At 54.2% G+C, this 17,877-nt stretch overlaps 6 protein-coding genes across 6 annotated transcripts; 4 read left to right on the top strand and 2 right to left on the bottom strand.

Moving 5' to 3' along the window:
* The first annotated feature begins 83 nt into the window (after positions 1-83).
* On the top strand, positions 84-3,918 carry K437DRAFT_273774 (P-loop containing nucleoside triphosphate hydrolase protein). The gene is made up of 3 exons (XM_013388258.1): positions 84-1,186; positions 1,260-2,774; positions 2,837-3,918. The coding sequence occupies exons 1-3, from the start codon at positions 457-459 to the stop codon at positions 3,820-3,822; spliced, it is 3,231 nt and encodes a 1,076-aa protein (XP_013243712.1). The 5' UTR covers positions 84-456; the 3' UTR covers positions 3,823-3,918.
* A 3,900-nt stretch (positions 3,919-7,818) lies between these two features.
* On the top strand, positions 7,819-9,319 carry K437DRAFT_223310 (family A G protein-coupled receptor-like protein; the record flags this gene model as incomplete). The annotated part of the gene is made up of 6 exons (XM_013388259.1): positions 7,819-7,897; positions 7,983-8,104; positions 8,179-8,358; positions 8,426-8,691; positions 8,758-8,806; positions 8,879-9,319. The coding sequence occupies 6 exons, from the start codon at positions 7,819-7,821 to the stop codon at positions 9,317-9,319; spliced, it is 1,137 nt and encodes a 378-aa protein (XP_013243713.1).
* Positions 9,320-9,862: 543 nt separating this feature from the next.
* On the top strand, positions 9,863-10,976 carry K437DRAFT_102494 (uncharacterized protein). Its single transcript, XM_013388260.1, has 2 exons — positions 9,863-10,029; positions 10,111-10,976. The coding sequence occupies exons 1-2, from the start codon at positions 10,008-10,010 to the stop codon at positions 10,683-10,685; spliced, it is 597 nt and encodes a 198-aa protein (XP_013243714.1). The 5' UTR covers positions 9,863-10,007; the 3' UTR covers positions 10,686-10,976.
* Positions 10,977-11,065: 89 nt separating this feature from the next.
* K437DRAFT_102488 (MFS general substrate transporter) lies at positions 11,066-13,247 on the bottom strand. The gene is made up of 2 exons (XM_013388261.1): positions 12,123-13,247; positions 11,066-12,055 (listed from the first exon to the last, which is right to left on the bottom strand). The coding sequence occupies exons 1-2, from the start codon at positions 13,114-13,116 to the stop codon at positions 11,268-11,270; spliced, it is 1,782 nt and encodes a 593-aa protein (XP_013243715.1). The 5' UTR covers positions 13,117-13,247; the 3' UTR covers positions 11,066-11,267.
* Positions 13,248-14,977: 1,730 nt separating this feature from the next.
* On the bottom strand, positions 14,978-16,292 carry K437DRAFT_223281 (putative ERD2-ER lumen protein-retaining receptor; the record flags this gene model as incomplete). The annotated part of the gene is made up of 4 exons (XM_013388262.1): positions 14,978-15,027; positions 15,098-15,438; positions 15,505-15,658; positions 16,199-16,292. 4 exons carry the CDS (start codon positions 16,290-16,292, stop codon positions 14,978-14,980), a joined length of 639 nt encoding a protein of 212 aa, XP_013243716.1.
* A 600-nt stretch (positions 16,293-16,892) lies between these two features.
* On the top strand, positions 16,893-17,202 carry K437DRAFT_256002 (uncharacterized protein). Its single transcript, XM_013388263.1, has one exon. It carries the CDS (start codon positions 16,922-16,924, stop codon positions 17,102-17,104), a length of 183 nt encoding a protein of 60 aa, XP_013243717.1. The 5' UTR covers positions 16,893-16,921; the 3' UTR covers positions 17,105-17,202.
* Positions 17,203-17,877: the final 675 nt, after the last annotated feature.

Consider the following 17,877-nt stretch of genomic DNA (forward strand, 5'->3'; position numbering starts at 1 on the left):
GCCATACGGGTCGTGAATTTAGCGTAAGCACTCACACTGGTCCTATCGCGTCACCACTTCCCGAGGTCACTTCCGTCTGCACTATTCACTGTTCACTCTTGCCCATCGCACCTTCGAAGTTGCTTCTTGGAGCTGCCGAAGACATATTTTGCGGGTCTGCGTGCGCTCCGTGTCGGAAAGTGGCGAAGCTGAAATCCTAGCCATCTGTCCATCGCGTGGCGCCATGCACTGGTGAGGCTCTCCGCCTCTCCACGTTGCTCTTGTTCGCTCATAGTTCCATTCTCTCTCTTTCGAATCTTCACAACATGGGTTATCTATGAGTCCAGAGCCCACGCGCATCAGCTTGCATCCCGCGTAGCCTCTAATTCAACGGCAAGGCATGCGGAGCGCCGCTTGTGGATCTTTTCTCGACGCGGACCACGCCAGCAAGTACATTGAGTACGCGTCATTGCCATCATGGCTGCGTCCGACATGGATGCTGGAAGCGATGCTGTGGGCGCCTCTAATCTTGAATGGATCTTGCGCCTGACACGCTCACAGCGGGAGGCAGTCACACATCCCGCCACAGATTCACTTCAAATCCTCGCTGGGCCCGGCTCAGGAAAGACGCGTACCCTGACGTGCCGAGTGGCATGGCTCGTCAATGTCCAGGGTATCCGACCTAAGGACATCATCGTCGTCACCTTCACAAACAAGTCTGCGAAGGAGATGATCGTGCGGCTGCGCCGGATGATTGGAGATGAAAGCACCGATGCGCTGTTCATCGGCACGTTCCACAGCGTCGGCGTCAGACTGCTACGTGCCAATGGAAAACGGATACCCGGACTCGGCTCAAGTCGATTCTCTATTATAGACGAGGATGACGCCATGAGGATGATCAAAGATGCGATTCAAACTAAGATCCGGAAGGATTTCGTGCCAGAAACTTACACGTACCGGCCCCCACCAAAGTTGGTCAAGCAAGACATATCGAGCTGGAAGGCAAAGTTCATTTCGCCTGCCGAGGCGATGGCCGCTGCTGAATGCGCCATAGAGCAGAAAGATCTCAAGCGGATCAAGGCCAGAGTATACGCGGAGTATGAGGCTGAGAAAAGGCGGCTCAATTTATTAGACTTTGATGACTTGATCTCAAAAACTATCGAGTTGCTCCAAGCCGACCCGAGCATTCTGTCCAACGTGAAGCATGGTATGTCTTCTGCGTGGCCGCTGAGGACTGCTTCCGCTCTTCTGATCTTCTTCCATTGTCAATCGCTTAAAAGTCTGCGTGGACGAGTTTCAAGACACGTCCAAATGTCAGTACGAACTCGTCAAGCTTTTCGCTGCATCGTGTCGTGCAATCACCACAGTGGGTGACACAGACCAGGCGATCTACTCCTGGCGAGACGCAGATCGGCGGAACATTGAGCTGATGAGAAAAGACTTTGGCCTGAAGAACAAGGATGCAGAAACTGCTATGGCGGATCCATCTGGAAATGGAGAGGGCAAAAGCAAGGCAAGCGACGATGCCAAGGCGGAAGATATGAGCGTCGAGCTGGAATCTGATCCATCAGGTTCAGGCGGCTGCAGCGTCATCAACCTCCAAGAGAGCTTCCGCTCAACAGCATCGATTCTGAATATGGCGCAGCGAATCATCGAGCAAGATCATACGCGTCCCATCCGTGTCTTGAAACCTGTGCATCCCATGGGGCACGGTGTTACGCTCTTACGTTGTGACTTCGCTGCCGATGAGGCCAGCCGGATAGTCAGCGAGATCAAGCGCCTCATCGCCCAATCCGGCAACATGTTCAATCATGACGACTTTGCGATACTACTACGCACAAACTCGATGTCACGCCATATCGAGTCTGCGCTCAATGCAGCACATATTCCTTACAGAATGGTCGGCAGTATCCGCTTCTTTGAGCGCAAGGAGGTGAAGGATCTCCTGGCGTATCTCCACCTTGCGGATAATCCTCAACACGATGCTGCGTTCACACGGGCAGTCAACGTGCCGAAGCGTGGCATTGGCGACAAGAATCTGCAGCTGATTATTGTAGTCGCAAGGAGCAAGGGTATGACTGCGATGGTGCTTGCAGAGCAGCTCGCAGCCGGACATGTTGAGGATGTTCGCTTCAGGTCTAATGTGATCAACAGATTGCGCGAATTTGTATCGCTCGTGCAACGTGTAAGGAAAATGGCACGCCAGCAAAAACCGGTCTCTTTGATCATCAAGTGGTTGGTGCTTGCATGCGGTTACGACCGCCACATCGCCAACGAAGACAACGGGGATAATAGTAGGAAGATAATCCTCGAGCTTGTCAACTTTGCTGCCGACATGGACGGTATTCAGCCTCTTTCAGCCAGCGCAAGCAAGGAAAGGAGCTTCGCGGGTAGCCAGGTGCTCCAGGCTTCACAAGGCGCAGCATCTTCTCTTTCCTCCAGACGAACTGGTCCACCTCGTAATTTCGAGGATAGCCAGCTATTCCAAGAGGACAGTAGCGAAGATGGCCAGGCGTTCTCTCAGGACAAAAAGTCGCTGGAAGATATGCTCAATGAATGGGCTGGCTCCATGGACTTCGGTAATGATGGTCCTGATGCTGATGAAGAGGAGGAAGTGCTCCAAGGCAAGGCGAACGATTGTGCTTTGGTCTCTTACGGTGATTCGGTTGCGGAGCGAGAGCTGGAAAAGCTGCGAACTTTTTTGAATACCACAAGCATCACTGACACCGGGGCGAACGAGGAGAACACCCCCAAGGTCACGATCTCTACTTGTCATTCTGCTAAAGGGCTCGAATGTGAGTGCTAGCAGAGTCTTACAGTTTAACCAGCCTTCTGCCTAATGCATCTCGCTCCGCAGGGCCTGTTGTCTTTATCGGGGGCTGTGAGAACGGCAGATTTCCGCTAGTCGCCTGCACCACTACTAGCGCGATTTTAGAGGAGCTTCGTCTACTTTACGTGGCGATGACTCGTGCGCAAACAATCCTCTATCTTACGTACTGCACGGTGCGACAAGAAGGAACCTCCGGTAAACCTCTCTCTCTTGAGCTTACGCCCTTCATCGCGGGTAAATCCGCCGCGCCACCGCCAGTTCCCTCGAAGAATACAAATAAACCTGCCCAGCCCGAGTATGAAGAAGATCCGAGCCGTCTCAGAATGGCGAACCTTGAAGGCCTGTTCAAGAGGCTCCCTCCTCGAATTGAGCCTGATCAAGTCAAGGAAATAGCACATGTCATCGAGAGGCAAGCACCCAGCAAAGAAATCGTGATCCTGGCCACCGCCGAACACAAGCAGCATGTCGAAGAAGAGAAGCGAAGGAGAGCCGAACAGCATGCAGCCCGGTATGGCTCATCTGTACCGATTTTCGGGGCATCACAGCCAGTGCCGCAGATCGCGCGCCAACACTGCTCAACCCAGAGCAGCATGCCGTCACGGGCGTCAACAGCTCCACATGTGGTCACGCAGCGATCGGTCGACACCGCAATGTTGCTGCATGGCCTGCCTCCAGGAACAGAGGTCATGATGCGCCGAAAGCCCAACCATGTCAAAGCTGCGCCTACCTTCACAAACGCGGTGCGGTTGCAAGCACGACCTGAAGATCTCATCAGCCTCGTCAGGCCAGACGGAACTGCCCCTCGGCCTGCTGCAAATCTTGCCAGCTTTCAGAGCGATAGCAACAGCAGTGTACGTGAGCTGCTTAGCCTCTTACCCGCGGACGACGCGTCTATGCAACGCCTGCTCACAGAAGCCACACAGAGCGGTGCACGTACAGATGGTAAACGATCTGCAGCCCTGAGGCTCAGCCAAGCTCGCGGGGGGAAGAAGGTGAAGAGTGAACCCCAATGAAAGCAAGTGCAAATGTGGAAATACTATATATATATATATATTGGTCTCGAGCACAGACCGTGGACAATGTTGGATCATTAATGGACTTTGTCGCATGCCTTGCCCAACGTGAACAGTATCTCTTCGTCCTTTTTATCAAAAATTTGACTGAGTCATGGAATCATGAGTTCAACATGTTAGTGTGTATGACCTATTTTTAGTCAACTATTGATTGCCTATATTATTGAATACCTATTGTCAGATGATTTGAGTAATAACCAAGTTGACATGCGACGCAATGTTGGCCCTCGCATCTCACATGAGATCTCGCTATCTCACATCTTAACTACAAATAATTGTATGTTATGCATGATCGGTAGGGAAATGTTCCACACCGACAGAGCAAACTGTGCCAGTGCCGGAATGCAGGACAGTCCGAGGCCGATGAAGTTGAGCGAATTTGAGTCCATCTCCTATTTAGCGGGCATCGGTACAAAATAGCAATCTGGAGATTGTGTAGTTAGTCAGTGGCCAGATGAGTACTCAGTACTCAAAAGTAGTCAGTCGCGTCCAGTCAAGTGTAACCAGTCTGTACAGAAGTGAATAGTGAAGAGGGTCGGGCAACCGGGCTGGCTCAAAGCTGAGCGCTGAGCTTGTACATCGTATCAGTCCTCCAAGCTAGAGATTTTGAACGTGCACTCGTAGCTTGACCAAGTCAGCCTGAAACAATGCAGTGCTTCTCGCTCGCCGCATATTCCAGTTGGACAAGGGGAGTGTGAGGGATATCATTTTCGGCATTCCTCACATCCGCAAAAGACCTTTCAGCGCCACCTTGAGGTGAGAACACTTGGTGCAGGGCGACGTGAGCAACACAGAGCGTATGACTAGCGCTGTTACGTGAAGAGCAAACCTTACAAGGAATTCGACAGCTAGAGGAGCTGCCACCAGACGACGTCCTGCTGACTGAAACGATCATAGCACGCACCGAGGTCAAATGAAACCATTTCTTGTGTTCATGGGATTGAAGCCAGCGGCTTACGACGACTTGCATGAGATTTACTCGTATGAAGTGGCGCATGACCTTGAACTAGCGCGTGTGCTTCCAGGCCGTGCCCGAGTCAAGAATCGAGAGGAGTATAAGGCTCGGATGAAATGATTCCCTCACGGTGAGCTATGATTGCACCTGACAACAATTGACAGCTACCTGCCCATCCTGTTCGAGTGTTACTTACAGACAGTATCATATATATAAATTTGTCTATATCGACAGAATTTAACGTCGAGCCGAGCAATTCGGCAATGCCGAGCCCGTCTCCATCTTTTCAATTTGGCTTCTGGAGCAATACTGTCTTGGTGATAGGTGTCAAGCGACTGAGAAGGAGGCAGCAACCTATGAAACAAGGCTTTTGGAAAGGTTTCGTGCATCGCCCAGCGCAGTTCAACCAGAGCTACATGACCTGGCTCATGAAATGGCAGGATAATCATGTCAAGGTTTTAAGCGCATCTTTGAGCACCTGATTGTGCTCATCGGCTGCTTGCCGATCCAAGATATCCTCGAATATGTGCAAGAGACTTTGGTTGTCCTATTTCATTATCCGATGCTGCATTCCTGGTAATTACCGGCCCAGGAGTTGGCACCATGCGGAAGCGTCTGGACTTTACCCGCGAAGCTTTAAAGCGCTGGCCGATGTCCGTGAGTTGGGCGTGTCCGTCAATTTCTGGCTGTTGCGGATGCAATGTTCTTCCATGCGTTGATATGTCCAGGCGAACTCGGATCCAAGAAACAGAGAATGCTCTCCGAGGCTTCACCTCGGCAACCCCGACTCCAAGTTCGACAAACTACATGCTCCTATTTCCGGGTGCCGATTCCGACCTGATTCGAGCACCCAACTGCCCCGCAACCATCCAAGCGATACGAGGGCGATACAGCCTCACCAACGACTATTCCTCCATGGGTGATGAGAAGCGCGCACTAGGATCCTCCGCTACCAGGTTCATGCATGCTGACCGTCGTGAATCTTCGTCTCCACATCGGAAAATAGCTTTTAACATCTGCTGCACAGCTACTGTACAACATTTCCTCGGCAATCTTTTCACGACAGGTTCGTAATGTTTACGCGGATGGCCGCCGAGAATGGTAACTGTGGGAGAAAATTGAAATACAAGAAGAATACAACACCGATGTGGAGCGGCCATGACCTCATTTTTATGGACCAACAATTAGGAGCAACCACGCACCAGAGTAAGGGAAACTCGCGTCTGATGAAAGCTGCGACTGGGAAGCGGCTGAGGAAGAACCGTTCGATCGTTGTAAACACAATTGTTTACACTTACAAGTCAACTCGCGTTAGCCAGTGCAATTTGGCGCTTGGTCGATGGCTACTAGGTTACAACATGACAGGAGAGCGATGAACGGTAGCTGCCTTCGAAGACGTTGATCTGATCACCTGCTTGTACTTGAACAGGACTGCGAGAAGAATTTCGCGCTTGATTGGAGCGAGCCGGACCCAGACCACGGGCCGGATTGGTAGGAATCCTGATGTACAAGTTTGGAGCCACATGGGGGATATCCATGCCCTTGCAATTTGCGCAACCTCTTCACGGAGCTTCTCGGCCCGCGACTGTCAAGGAGGCGTGCTGAGGCTGAAGCAGCAAAAATACTGGAGGAGATGTGTGGTCGGTGAGGCTCTTGCGTTATGTCCGGATCTGCGCTGCCCATCACTGCTGTTGCTTCTAGGGAGACTCCACGGTGTGTCGGCATTTACACTCGATGAAACGATATGCGGCCAATATTGGGTTGCAGTGTGTCAACTACAGAGAAAGAAGAAGTTTATCGAGTTGGCATTCCCGCAGAGAAATTAATCTGCACAACCCTGGGCGCACGGGGTCTTGGAGCAGCAAAGTGCAACAGCTAAGTCCGATACTTTGGCACGGAATTCAGTGAGGGACAGTACGCCTGAGCCGTCCAAGGTACTATAGCCTAAGCTGCACCCCTCGCATTAGTCGTTTTCTGCGTGGTTTGACTCGACACAAACATAAATATTGGACCAGATTGGCGAGGAGACCTGACAATGGTGAAGACATTTACGCCCTTCCAAAGGTTCCAATGAGGGGGCAGGCCATTAAATCTCAACTTTGAAAACGCTCCAGCCCATTAATCTTCAGGCTCAAGGCACGCATGCTCGAGTGGCTGGTGCAATCGCTTTTTGTCTTCCTGGTTTTGCACTCTTGTTTCTCATCTGAAACCTCAACAACTTAAAAGGGTTGACTGCATGCTCCCTGGGAGTACACATGCTGCTCACATTGATGCATCAACCAGAGAGCCCATTTGCGGCCTCGAGCTAGCAATTCTGAGTCCTGCTCCATGACAGCTTTTTATGCTATACCCGACTTAAGCATCTCAGTTGTTCCGCACTGTTCGGTTTGCCTCACCTTCCAAGTTCCCATGACAAGTAATCCCGGAGACCCCCAGAGTATGACGCAAGGGCCATAATAATATGATGTTAGGGGCCTCATGAGATTCAAATGTTCTCAGATGATAGGTCTTTTTAATGTCTGTCTTGACATGGGCCGGTGCGCAAAGTTAGGCTGGTCCGCCGGGACCGCAGGTCATTTGTCATCAAGAGGTAAGAGCCTAAGACTCATCGCTCATCCTGCCCACCACTCGACAGGATCGCTATTTCTGGAGACGTATCGAAATGACGGGCTTGCAACCGTTTGTCAGCGTTGTGAATCAATGACTCTACTCCGTAGAACGTTGGGCTCTTCGCAGTTGCCGGGACCATTTCAGATGCTCTTATCACCGTCCAAGTTGAATTGTCTCTGTCATCAACAGAAGCGATTCTCTCAATTGCTGCCTGGGCACCTTTCTCACTTTAGATGCTCGTTAAAGTACAAAAGGTTTCTGCATCTATCCTCATATCCCTCTCCCAGTTTACCTTACTACGTTGTGTTGGCTGTGCTCCTTGCTTCTACTGGCTGCTTAGCATCATCCAGACGACCGACAAACGTGTCACCATGGCGCAGCTTCTCAAACTCCTCGCGAAGAGGAATACTGCGGTAGCTTCGAACCCCCCCAATGCAAACATTGCCATCAGTGAGTTTGAGTTCGTCACTGTGGACTTTTTTGGTTCGTCACCGTCAACTCCAGATGTACAGAGGTAATGACGTTTTCCATCCAGGCGAAAATGGTAGTTCTTTCCTTTGGGCCTGGTTCTGCATCTTCATGGTATTCCTGCTCGTGTTCACTGTATGGTCATACACGACACGTCGCGCGGGCCGTCGGGTCTTTCACTGGCTTGCAGTGAGTCGCGATACCCTTTTTAACGGGTGGTAGGATGCATATGCCGAGCTTACCAATATTCACGTCCGCGACAGGTGTTCATCATGATGGTATCCACGCTGAGCTACTTTCTGATGGCGAGCGACCTAGGGTCAACACCCATACACGTCAGATTTAACGACCCGACGAGCTTCACACGGCAGGTGTGGTACGTGCGCTACGTCGATTGGGCACTCACAGTACCGGCTATGATGCTCCTCCTGACTTTGGCCACTGTGCGTATCTCATTTTTCTTCCACTTCTGTGAAGACTCACTGACGCCATTTGTTCCTATATGTACAGGCGCTGCCTGTCTCGGAGATCATCTGGATCATGTTCCTCTCCTTGTTCATGATCATCTGCTGGCTTGTCGGCGCATTGATCCGTTCCAACTACAAGTGGGCACTTTTCATTTTTGCCGTCATCACATACTTCTGGTTGTTTATGCACCTTTGGACGGTTGGAGTCCGAGGCGCCCGGATACTTGGTCGTGAGACCCGCAGTCTCTTCCTCGGCAGCACGATCTACCTGTTCTTCTTCTTTTTCCTCTACCCGATCGCCTGGGGACTGTGAGTGGCAATTTGACACACCTGAAGTGCTCATCTGACACCGTGGTATCTCATCACTGCACGCAGCTCTGAGGGCGGCAACCGTATCACACCCACAGCCGAGGTCGTCTTCTACGTGAGTACCTAGCCTTGTGCCTGTTGCATCACTGCGTCGGTCGGTTGATTAACCCGTCCTGTATGCCTATAGGGCATCCTTGACCTTTTCACCAAGCCCATATGGCTGACCTTCCACATGTGGAGACTCAATCGAATTGACTACGACATTTTCCACCTGGCATCTGGCAAAACGACCTTTGCCGGCGTCGAAGCTCAAGAAGCCCGTGCTCTAGAGAAACAGGCCGAGGGCACTAGTGCCGCAGCTGCTGCCCCTGCAGTTTCGGCTGCTGGCACGGAGGATCACCACGGTCATGCTGCGCACGGCACCTTGGGCCAAGGTCACGGCCACGGTCACAACCAAGGCCACGGCCACAACCAAGGCCACGGTCACAACCAAGACCACGGTCACAACCAAGGCCACGGTCAAAATCTTGGTCAAGGCCATGTCGGCCACAGCGCTCCAGTCTATGCACATGACAGCACTAGCGGACAGGCCACTCAGCACGAGGAAGTCGGGCAGGTAACGGCCTAGCTTGCGAGTCCTCCACAGTCAAACAGGGCATTGCTCCAATTTCTCCATTCCATTTTAAGCTTCTTCGCCTTCGGCCAGCCGGCGCGGTACCTGTCATCCCCTGCCTGGCGATACATGGTCGCTGAGCCCCACATTTTAAGATACATACCATTGAAGCGCTGTACTAGACAAATTGCTACAACCTGCCTCATTGCCAGAGCGATCCGCCTGAGTCTTTCTTGATTGGCCTGTTGCACAATTGTTATTGGATCCTCAGGATTGCGCCACAATTCCTGCATTTTCCTTTGGTCCGGTATATCCGGCACCCTCAGACTGGCATCGAATCGCTCGGGGAGCCCAAACACGTTTCAAGTACACCTTTATGGTCTCATTCCTGTTGACCTGGAGTTCGTCATAGTCATCGTCGCAAGTGTCTTCCCATGCATGTCATTTTGCGCGCTATACAAAGCATTGGACACCATGGCTGACAGGCCGCAGCGCGTTCCAAGGACGCTAGGGTATGCGACGGATTGGCAACATTTTCGGGCTCAACATTCAACGCAGCGCCCTACATGGCACTCCGAGCCTCGTATCCGGCCTATGGTTGGAGACTTGTTTCCCAGTATTATGTTACGGGAACTCCGAATGCCGCCCCACTAGTGGACAATGAAGTGGTGGAAATCAAGGCCAAAATGATAAACGATATACGATGGGATTGTGCTCGGAACCTGGTATGTGGACCAGCCGGATGACCCACAGGCGTGAACTCTGCTGGTCACAAGTTCAGCGTTCGACGTGCGCGTTCTGCACAGGCATCGCGAAGTTGGTGCTTCTGCCATACTTTGGAAAAGTCACCGGGATCGAACTATCGTCATCGATACTCGCCAAGGCCATACGTGAGCCAAACTACCAGTCCTTGGACCCTGCTCTCCGTCCGCCACCACTGCAAGAAGTAGCGCTGGAAGTTTTGCGATTACAGCGAGACAGCCAAACAGGAACCCCAGGAAAATTAGAGTACCTGGAAGACAACGCCTTGACTCTCAAGAATTGTCCGGCTGCACACGGCGCACCTTCCGCCGATGTTCCTGAAGCGGCTCGGGTGGATCTCATCTTTGCATGCCAAGCTGCGCATTGGCTCATACCGTACTCCCAGCTCTTCCCCCTTATCTATATGGTACCTCGTCCGAAAGGCTTGATATTCTTTGTCGGCTACTCGGGGCTCTTCCTGCCCGCCTATCCTTCATTGCCCGTCCACTCATCAGCAACTTCAGTGGCGGCCAACCGTCGCCACACTCTGGCGACGGCGTCGGAGGGTACTGGAGCAGCCGAGACGATCGATTGTGTATCAGGGTTTGAGAGCCATCCCCTTTCCCTAGGAGCGGTGTAGCCACATATCTAACCCGCCGCGGTGGGACGCGAGGACAACGCAACGGAGAGTATTCTCCACTCCTGGCCAGCCAGGGGCGCGCATCGAAAATTGGTGGGCGTCACACGACCAGCTCGGTCTTGACGAGCGGGGAGCGGCAACAAATCTGGCCATGAACTAGAAAGTGGACTGAGACGCATTTGCTGGGTACCGCTCCACGTGGCGCTCGATACACAGCTACACCACCGCTCATCCGGGCGCTGCCGAACGATACGGTGGCGGGACGGCGAACCTGGCTGCTATATTCTTGCAGCGCATCAAGGGAGGCATGCTCGCGTCTGAGCAGACAAACTATGGTAGCAAGGCACAGCTCACCAAGGAGATTGAAATCCACTGGTCGCCGCAGGTCAATGCCATCAAAAAGCGGTAGCTGCGGATCCACGCTGACCTATAGGCACACGAGCAGGGGCGAGGGGTGATACGTGTATCTGGGAGTCATCGCAACGAATTCCTTGAGCATGTGCGATGAACACCAGCGCATTCAAAAGCTTGCTAAATTTCAAAACTTCCATGTACATACACTCTCCACAAGCCCAGGATGTGCTACACCTTACTGTCGGCGTTGGATTCATCGACGTGCGTACCCTCGCTGTCGTGTCCGAAACGGGCTTTATCGCCGATGACGTTCTGGTCCCTGGTTAGCTTGTTATCGCTGAGCATCACGGTGAGGATGATCGGCACCGCGCCGGTGACGATGGCGATGATGAGGCAGACGTGCATAAAGTCGCTCCAAGCGTGGATGATGCCGTCGCGCACGGGAGAGCCAAGCGGATAATTGAGGATGGCGGCGAGCGGCGCAGCAACGATGCTCGTTTTGTCCGCGATAGAGAGCTGCGGGAGGTAGAGCGCGATTTTGGTCGGTAGGACGTGGTTCTGCACGGCACCGACGACGGCACTGCCGACTGCGCCGCCAATCTCGGTGAGCAGCAGGACGAAGGCTGTGACCATGGCAACATCCTGGTGCGGGACGTTGACCTGCGCTGCAACCTGCAGCTGTACGCCGAGGATGCCGCCGCCAAGGCCCTGGAGGATTTGTGGGACGACGACCTGCGCGGTAGAGCTGCCTTGTGTGCGGTAGCAGATCATGAGGCCGATGCCGAGCACGCGGATGCAGGCGCCGGTGACCATCTGCCACTTGTACCGCTTGGTGACGATGGCGACAATGCCGGTGACAATGCCAAAGACCGTCAAGCAAAGCGACTGGGCATTGGAAAAGTAAGTGGCTTCTTTAACAGTAAAGTCGAATGTAATTTGTGCCCAGCTGTATGCGTTGAGCCAAGATGCATAGAAGGAGAGGAAGTCGAAGAAACCGATCAACGTCGGTAGAAGCACTGAAGGCAGTCAAGAAGTTCAATTCAGCCCGCTGTCTTTTCGTAGAAGAGCACTGCGCTCGCTTACCATTCTTGTTGAAGATGTACGTTCGACGGATGATGGGTCGTGGGCTGAAGAAGGCCTCCCAGACAGCGGTGGCGATGAGGCAGCAGCCACCGATGACGAGCATGGCGATGATGTAGCTCGTGCTCCAGCCTTGGGGTGCTCTCGAGTAAAGCTGCAGCGGGAGCAGGATGAGTAGCCAGCCGGTGACGATAAGGAAGAGGCCAATAACATCGACCTCCTTGAACAGGGTCACTGCTCCCGGCGACGCACGCGTGCGGCTCAGCAGGCCGGACCGCTTGGCTGTCCGCTGCGACAGGGCGAGGGTGAGGATGATTGGCGAGCTGACGATGGGGAGGAGGATGCAAAACATGCCTGCGCCCCATCGCCACTTTTGCGAGGTAGGCTCGCTGAAGCTGGCCAGCTGGCCGGTTATTAGCGGCGCGATGGCAAAGTTGACAATGTACGGCCAGCTGACGATGCCAATGGCGAAACCGCGCCAGTCGGCGGGGACCCAGTCGGCGATGACGATCTGCTGCATGATCTGCGTACCAGTGTTGCCAATCGCTTGCAGGACGACACCGCCAAAGACAGCCGCCGTGCTCTGTGACGATGCGATAACGATGAAGCCGAGAACGTAGAAAGCGATGCTGAGCGTGTACGCCTCCGCACGGCCGAATACGTCGGAGAGCTTGGCGACGGGGAGCTTCATGACGCCGATGAGCACCTGCTGAACGACCGACATGGCGGGGTACAGATTGTAATCCGAAAAAAACGTTGCGGCGGCGGTGAGGTAGGCGTATGTTGTGTTGTTATCCAGGCCGTAGACGTAGCTGACGAGCGCGATGCCGAGCCAGGCGACGTACAGCTGCCAGCCGACGACGCGCCGCGCGGCTTCAGCCTTGACAACCCCGAGCTGCGTGGCGTCCGAGTCGGCGCTAGAGGAGGGGTCCTCGGAGAAGGAGCGTCCGTCCTCCTCGCCCCTTTTGGGGAGGTTCGCAGCGTCTGAGGAGCACATCTTGGGGATAGTATCACAAAACGACAGCGAGTCGGATTGCTGGAAGAGTCGTTGGCAGGTGAGAAGAAAAAGATGAAGGCGATCGTGACCTTTATACCGAGTAGCGCTCACAGATGCAGCGAGGAAATTTTTTGTGCGACCAAGATGCTATCATCTGACGAGAGAGGAGCGAGTCGAAAGATCTCTTTCTCTTTTGAAAGAGGGATCTTGTGCAGTTTGAAAGTGGCCAAGAGAGGGTGATTCTATGAGAGTCGGTAGGGGTGATGCGAAAACTGATGGGATGCAAGCCAATCTCGATAGGATCGGTGGGGAGAAGTGCAAGTTCTGATCTGGGCTTCTGGGCGTTTTTGATTTCTTCTGAAAGAGGTCGCCTTGGGTATTTTCGGTCGTCGCGCTCCTCGACCGAGTCGCCGCAAGGGAAAGAAAAACTGGCCCACAGGAGAAGGGAGGACGGCGAAAGCAGAGAGGGGATGATGCCAGCGATAGGCGATCTCTCTGCTTCTGAAGGGGGGCGTACAGCAAAATACAATGGCGTTGACAAGTGTCGCAGAAGAGTCGAGAGAGAGCAGAGATTTGTCGGGCTGGCGGAGCGGTTCGTTGCGATAAACTTTTGAGCTCGAACGCCCTGGAAGCCGCCAAAAGTGAGTCAAAATCTGTGCGCATCGCTTATCAGATCAGCAATCTACCAACTCAATTCCCGTGAAAATAGGAATAATCCGGGGAGTTTGGTGCTGAGGTTGAATGATACTACGTCTTGGCGCTCTGCGTATTGTGCTGGACAAACATCTCTGCTCGTGTGCGCGCCGCGCCGGATGCACTCGACTTGGTACTCAAAGGTAGTAAGTAGTATATACTCGGGATGTGAGGCACGCTCCTGACTGAGGCAGAAGGGGGAGACTGGGAGACGGGTGTCTGATGCCTGATGCTGCAAGATTTGGAGAGGCCACCGGCAGGTTGACAATCACAGGAACATGTCCTCCTGGCGCCAGCGGCTGGCAGTGGTGAGACGACCGCCGATGACCCGGATGCCGGTCTTGTTATGAATGGGACGGGAAAAATGGCAGGTGTAGGGAGTGAGAAACGGTCTGCGGTTATTCCAACTCGCAAATCTTCGAGCTCACGCTCCATCAAAGGGAGGCATTCCGCACGAGGACATGCAAAAGTATACATGTCCATAAGCTTAGAGGGCGAATGGTACTTCTTCGATCAAAGTGGTACTGCAAAAGCTAGCGCTCGCTCCACTACACCGTGTGATATGAATGAGCCCTTCGATGGTTTCATGTGTCTATCATGCTTTGATTTCATTGTATCATCTTGCGTGCTTATGTTCGGTCAGCGTGCTGTCCTCCTTCAGATGCTATTCACTGCGCGCGTGGTAGCACGCCAGCTGCGGTCCCCCGCCCTCGGCGCGCCGGCTGCTGTCGCATTTCCACACATGTTCGACAGCTGCGCTCCCTGCTGGACATGGGCCCAATAGATCAAGGCAATCGCGACTATGAGCAGCGGGCTGTGCTTATCCCTTCCGTGGCCAGATCCTATGCAGCGTGCGCAAGCAAGCGCCGCCAAACTCGTTGATGTACCCAGCAAGACATTCATGTATGTTTACCTCATGCAGCACGCAGCGTCTCCGACAAGAGCTGCGTCGCGTTCGCATTTGCTTTACTCTGCAGCACGCAATCGTCCATGAAGCACGCCGCCAACGCCGCGCCGCAGCCTTACCCTTCGAGGCATGCGCGCCACCACTCTTCCAATCACCTCCCCAAAGGCGCGCCATCAAGTTGCGCACAGCGGAAGCCGATCCCCGCGCTACGATTGTGCTTTCGCTCCTCTTCCCCCTGGTCCATCCGCGAGCACTGTGTGCTCATGCAGGCAGCTCGAACTTTTGGCCTTGCATGACCTTGGTAAAGTAGACTGCGGGGACGTAACACGCAGTCAGCTCTGATCAGAGGTACGCCTGCGGGCTGAGGCCGGAGTAACTGACTGTGGAAAAAGTCGAGGTAGAGCCCCGTTTGCACGAGGCCGGCAATGATGCTGATGGGGTCGACCTTGTTCTCTGTGAAGTAGCGAAAGATCCAGTTGGGGATGTACAGGGCGCGATACGCGCCGAGGGCGAAGAGGTAGTGCGTCGTGATGGTCTCGGCCCCGCCGGTGCGCTGCAGCATGAACAGCTGCGGCAGGATGGCGACGGCCTCGAGGTAGATGCTGAACGCCCACAGTATCTCGATCAGGGTGAATTCAAAGTGGAAAAACAGCGCCAGTACCGCACTGGGACCTATCAGATACGAGAGCTGGATCGTGTCGATCGCCGGGTCGTGCGTCGGTCTGCGCGCGCAACTCAATGTCAGTCTTGCGGGCCATTACTCGAAGAATGCAAGCAATCCTGCTCACCGGAACCTCATCTTCATGAGGTAGAGAATATAGAGACTCGTCCCGATCAAGAAGAGCTTCATGACGACGCGATATGGCGAACGGTCCCCGAAGATGTCCAGGTATCGTGTCAGGAACACGACTGAGTATAGGAGCTGCGTCTTGAATGAAATGCCTGACAATTCGGAAGCGCAGAGCATCAGGATGGTGGTCAGTACAGCCGCCGCTTCGTGGGTGCAAACTAAAAATGACCGAGCAGGCGTGAAGGACGCTGGGCGCGACACGTCGAAAAACGCGCGGCGCACCGCAGTTCCAGACAAGGCGCTTCTGCAATCGACTCCTGCAATCCCTTGAAGGCCCATGGGGGTGCTCCATGCGGTCCCTGTATACATGTGCGACAGATGTGCCTTCCCCCTTTCCCCACCTCTCGTGTCGGTGCGCCGGAGCCGCTGGCGTGGAAGACGCTGTCCCGGAAGAGGCAGGCCGTGGGAGCCGTGCACCATGTCCATCCACACTCCCAGCCCGGTCCTGGCTACTCCTTCCGTCGAGCGCTTGCTCATCTCGAGAGCGAGCCCCTTCGCCTGCCTTCAAAGCCCGCGATCCTCCTGCTACCCCCTCTCTGTGTGTATGTGGACATAGAGGACAATGGATCGATCGTTCCGACGCGCCGATCGCGCGCAAGGGGGAGGGGGGAGAGGTGCGGGCAGCGACGCACCTCTACATGATTTGCTGGTAGTTATCTTGTGGATCAGGATTAATATCGAGGCGAGATGGCTCATATCGCCAAAGAAGCGGAAGATGTTGTGCATGGCGAGTACGATGAAGGTCTTTTCCTTTCTTCTTCTTGTCCTTCCGGGCTGTGCGTTCCGTTGCGAAGCGGTGCGCAGGGGTGAAGTGACAAGTACGCTCTGTGTGTGTGCGTACGAGCAGAAGCATGCATTTGAAGCTGGGGTGAATGCTGCACTAGCTGGGGTATGGATGCAATGCGTAAGAAGGCCCAAATTGCAATTCAGGGTGAACTTCGGATGCTTGCCTGTGACGACGGCTACGACGTGCATGTTGTCTGTCGGTCGCCGCTGCGGCCGACAATTACATGTCGACGCGCTGCTGCTTGTTTGCAGGCGCGGCAAACCTTCCAGCCAGTACAAGACCGGAGAGCGTAAAAATAAAAGGCGCGAGCAGATTGTAGGGTTGCAGCCCCTCGTGCCTCTCACGTCACATGATCAAACGAGCGCAAAGCCACACAAGTTTGCGTTGCCACCTTGCCGGGTTCCGAGTGGCGGGCCCCTGACGTTTTGTCTGACATTCAAATTGCCATGGTAATACTCCCACAGCGCAATTCTGCCGTGTGCCATTGGGCAACGGGGACCTGAGCCTCCCCTCTCAGAAAGTGCGTCTCCGCGGAGTCCCTTAGGTGTCTGAAACAACAGACATACACATGGAAAAGTGTGCTGCGCGTCTCCCTTTCTCTCTCCCCCAGCGCCGCCGTGAGGAAACAGTCTTGGTTGTTTTGCTCAATCCCTCAATCCAGCGGGAGAGCGCTGCGAGATCCGGCGGTCGTCTGATCGGGCAGGCTGCATACGCCATGGATATCGGTTTTCGTGGGTTTGCGTGGAATTGAGCCGAGTAGTCAAAAAAGGAGGGTGAGAGCGAGGGCGCGCTTCCTCGCGACTGGTCTGGCTGACTTGCAAAGGACTAGGACTACGTAGAGTATACCGTCTGGCTGGCCGCCGCCAGCTGACGACTTCATCACAATCAGGCGCCTCGCTTTCTCGCTCGACTACCGCATACTCCAACTCGAACCTACTCTACTCTCTGTATATAACACACTCGCCATTCTGTTTGCGCTGCCCCTCTACTCTCCCTCACCCATAGTGTCCCCTCCCCCCTTTGTATTGTTCGCCCCCGCGACCCCCAGCGGCCGTCCTGCTGCGCCTTCGTACTCGCGTGTGTGCGCTTCCTCCAGCTCAAGCAAGCTCCACATAGCTCCGGCTCGGCACAAAGTGTACAGCTGTGCGTGCACGTACAGCCCGGGGCCTACCTCGTCGGGAAAGGCGTCCATCACCTGAAACAGCAACCCTGCAAGCACCCAAGTATGGCAGCGCCGATGGCCCCTGCGCCAGCCGGCCTGAGGGATGTCGCGCCCAACGCCACGCCCGTATCGGCGCTCGAAGTTGAACGGGCCGCCGTGGGAACAGCGCAGAATCAGCATGCCGTTAACAAGGTTGCAAATCAGCAGCAGCAGCCGCTCGGACTATCGGCCACCCATTACGCCGCCAACACTGCTATCATCGCCACCAATAATAGCGCGGTCGAGCTGCCAGAGAACGACGCAGCGCCACCGCCATTGCCCACCTCCTCTGCCTCTACGTCGTCGTTGTCGGACGAGGCAGC

This window comes from Tilletiaria anomala (assembly GCF_000711695.1).
Source record: "Tilletiaria anomala UBC 951 chromosome Unknown K437scaffold_32, whole genome shotgun sequence".
Lineage (NCBI taxonomy): Eukaryota > Fungi > Basidiomycota > Exobasidiomycetes > Georgefischeriales > Tilletiariaceae > Tilletiaria > Tilletiaria anomala.

Excerpts from the sequence above, each read along its gene's own strand:
- K437DRAFT_102494 (XM_013388260.1), top strand. The coding sequence starts at position 10,008 with ATGGGATTGTGCTCGGAACCTG. Across the intron at positions 10,030-10,110 it reads GGGATTGTGCTCGGAACCTG|GCATCGCGAAGTTGGTGCTT; the intron begins GTATGTGGACCA and ends CGTTCTGCACAG.
- K437DRAFT_256002 (XM_013388263.1), top strand. The coding sequence starts at position 16,922 with ATGGAAAAGTGTGCTGCGCGTCTCCCTTTCTCTCTCCCCCAGCGCCGC.
- K437DRAFT_102488 (XM_013388261.1), bottom strand. The coding sequence starts at position 13,116 with ATGTGCTCCTCAGACGCTGCGAACCTCCCCAAAAGGGGCGAGGAGGAC. Across the intron at positions 12,056-12,122 it reads GTACATCTTCAACAAGAATG|TGCTTCTACCGACGTTGATC; the intron begins GTAAGCGAGCGC and ends GACTGCCTTCAG.
- K437DRAFT_273774 (XM_013388258.1), top strand. The coding sequence starts at position 457 with ATGGCTGCGTCCGACATGGATGCTGGAAGCGATGCTGTGGGCGCCTCT. Across the intron at positions 1,187-1,259 it reads TCTGTCCAACGTGAAGCATG|TCTGCGTGGACGAGTTTCAA; the intron begins GTATGTCTTCTG and ends ATCGCTTAAAAG. Across the intron at positions 2,775-2,836 it reads TTCTGCTAAAGGGCTCGAAT|GGCCTGTTGTCTTTATCGGG; the intron begins GTGAGTGCTAGC and ends CTCGCTCCGCAG.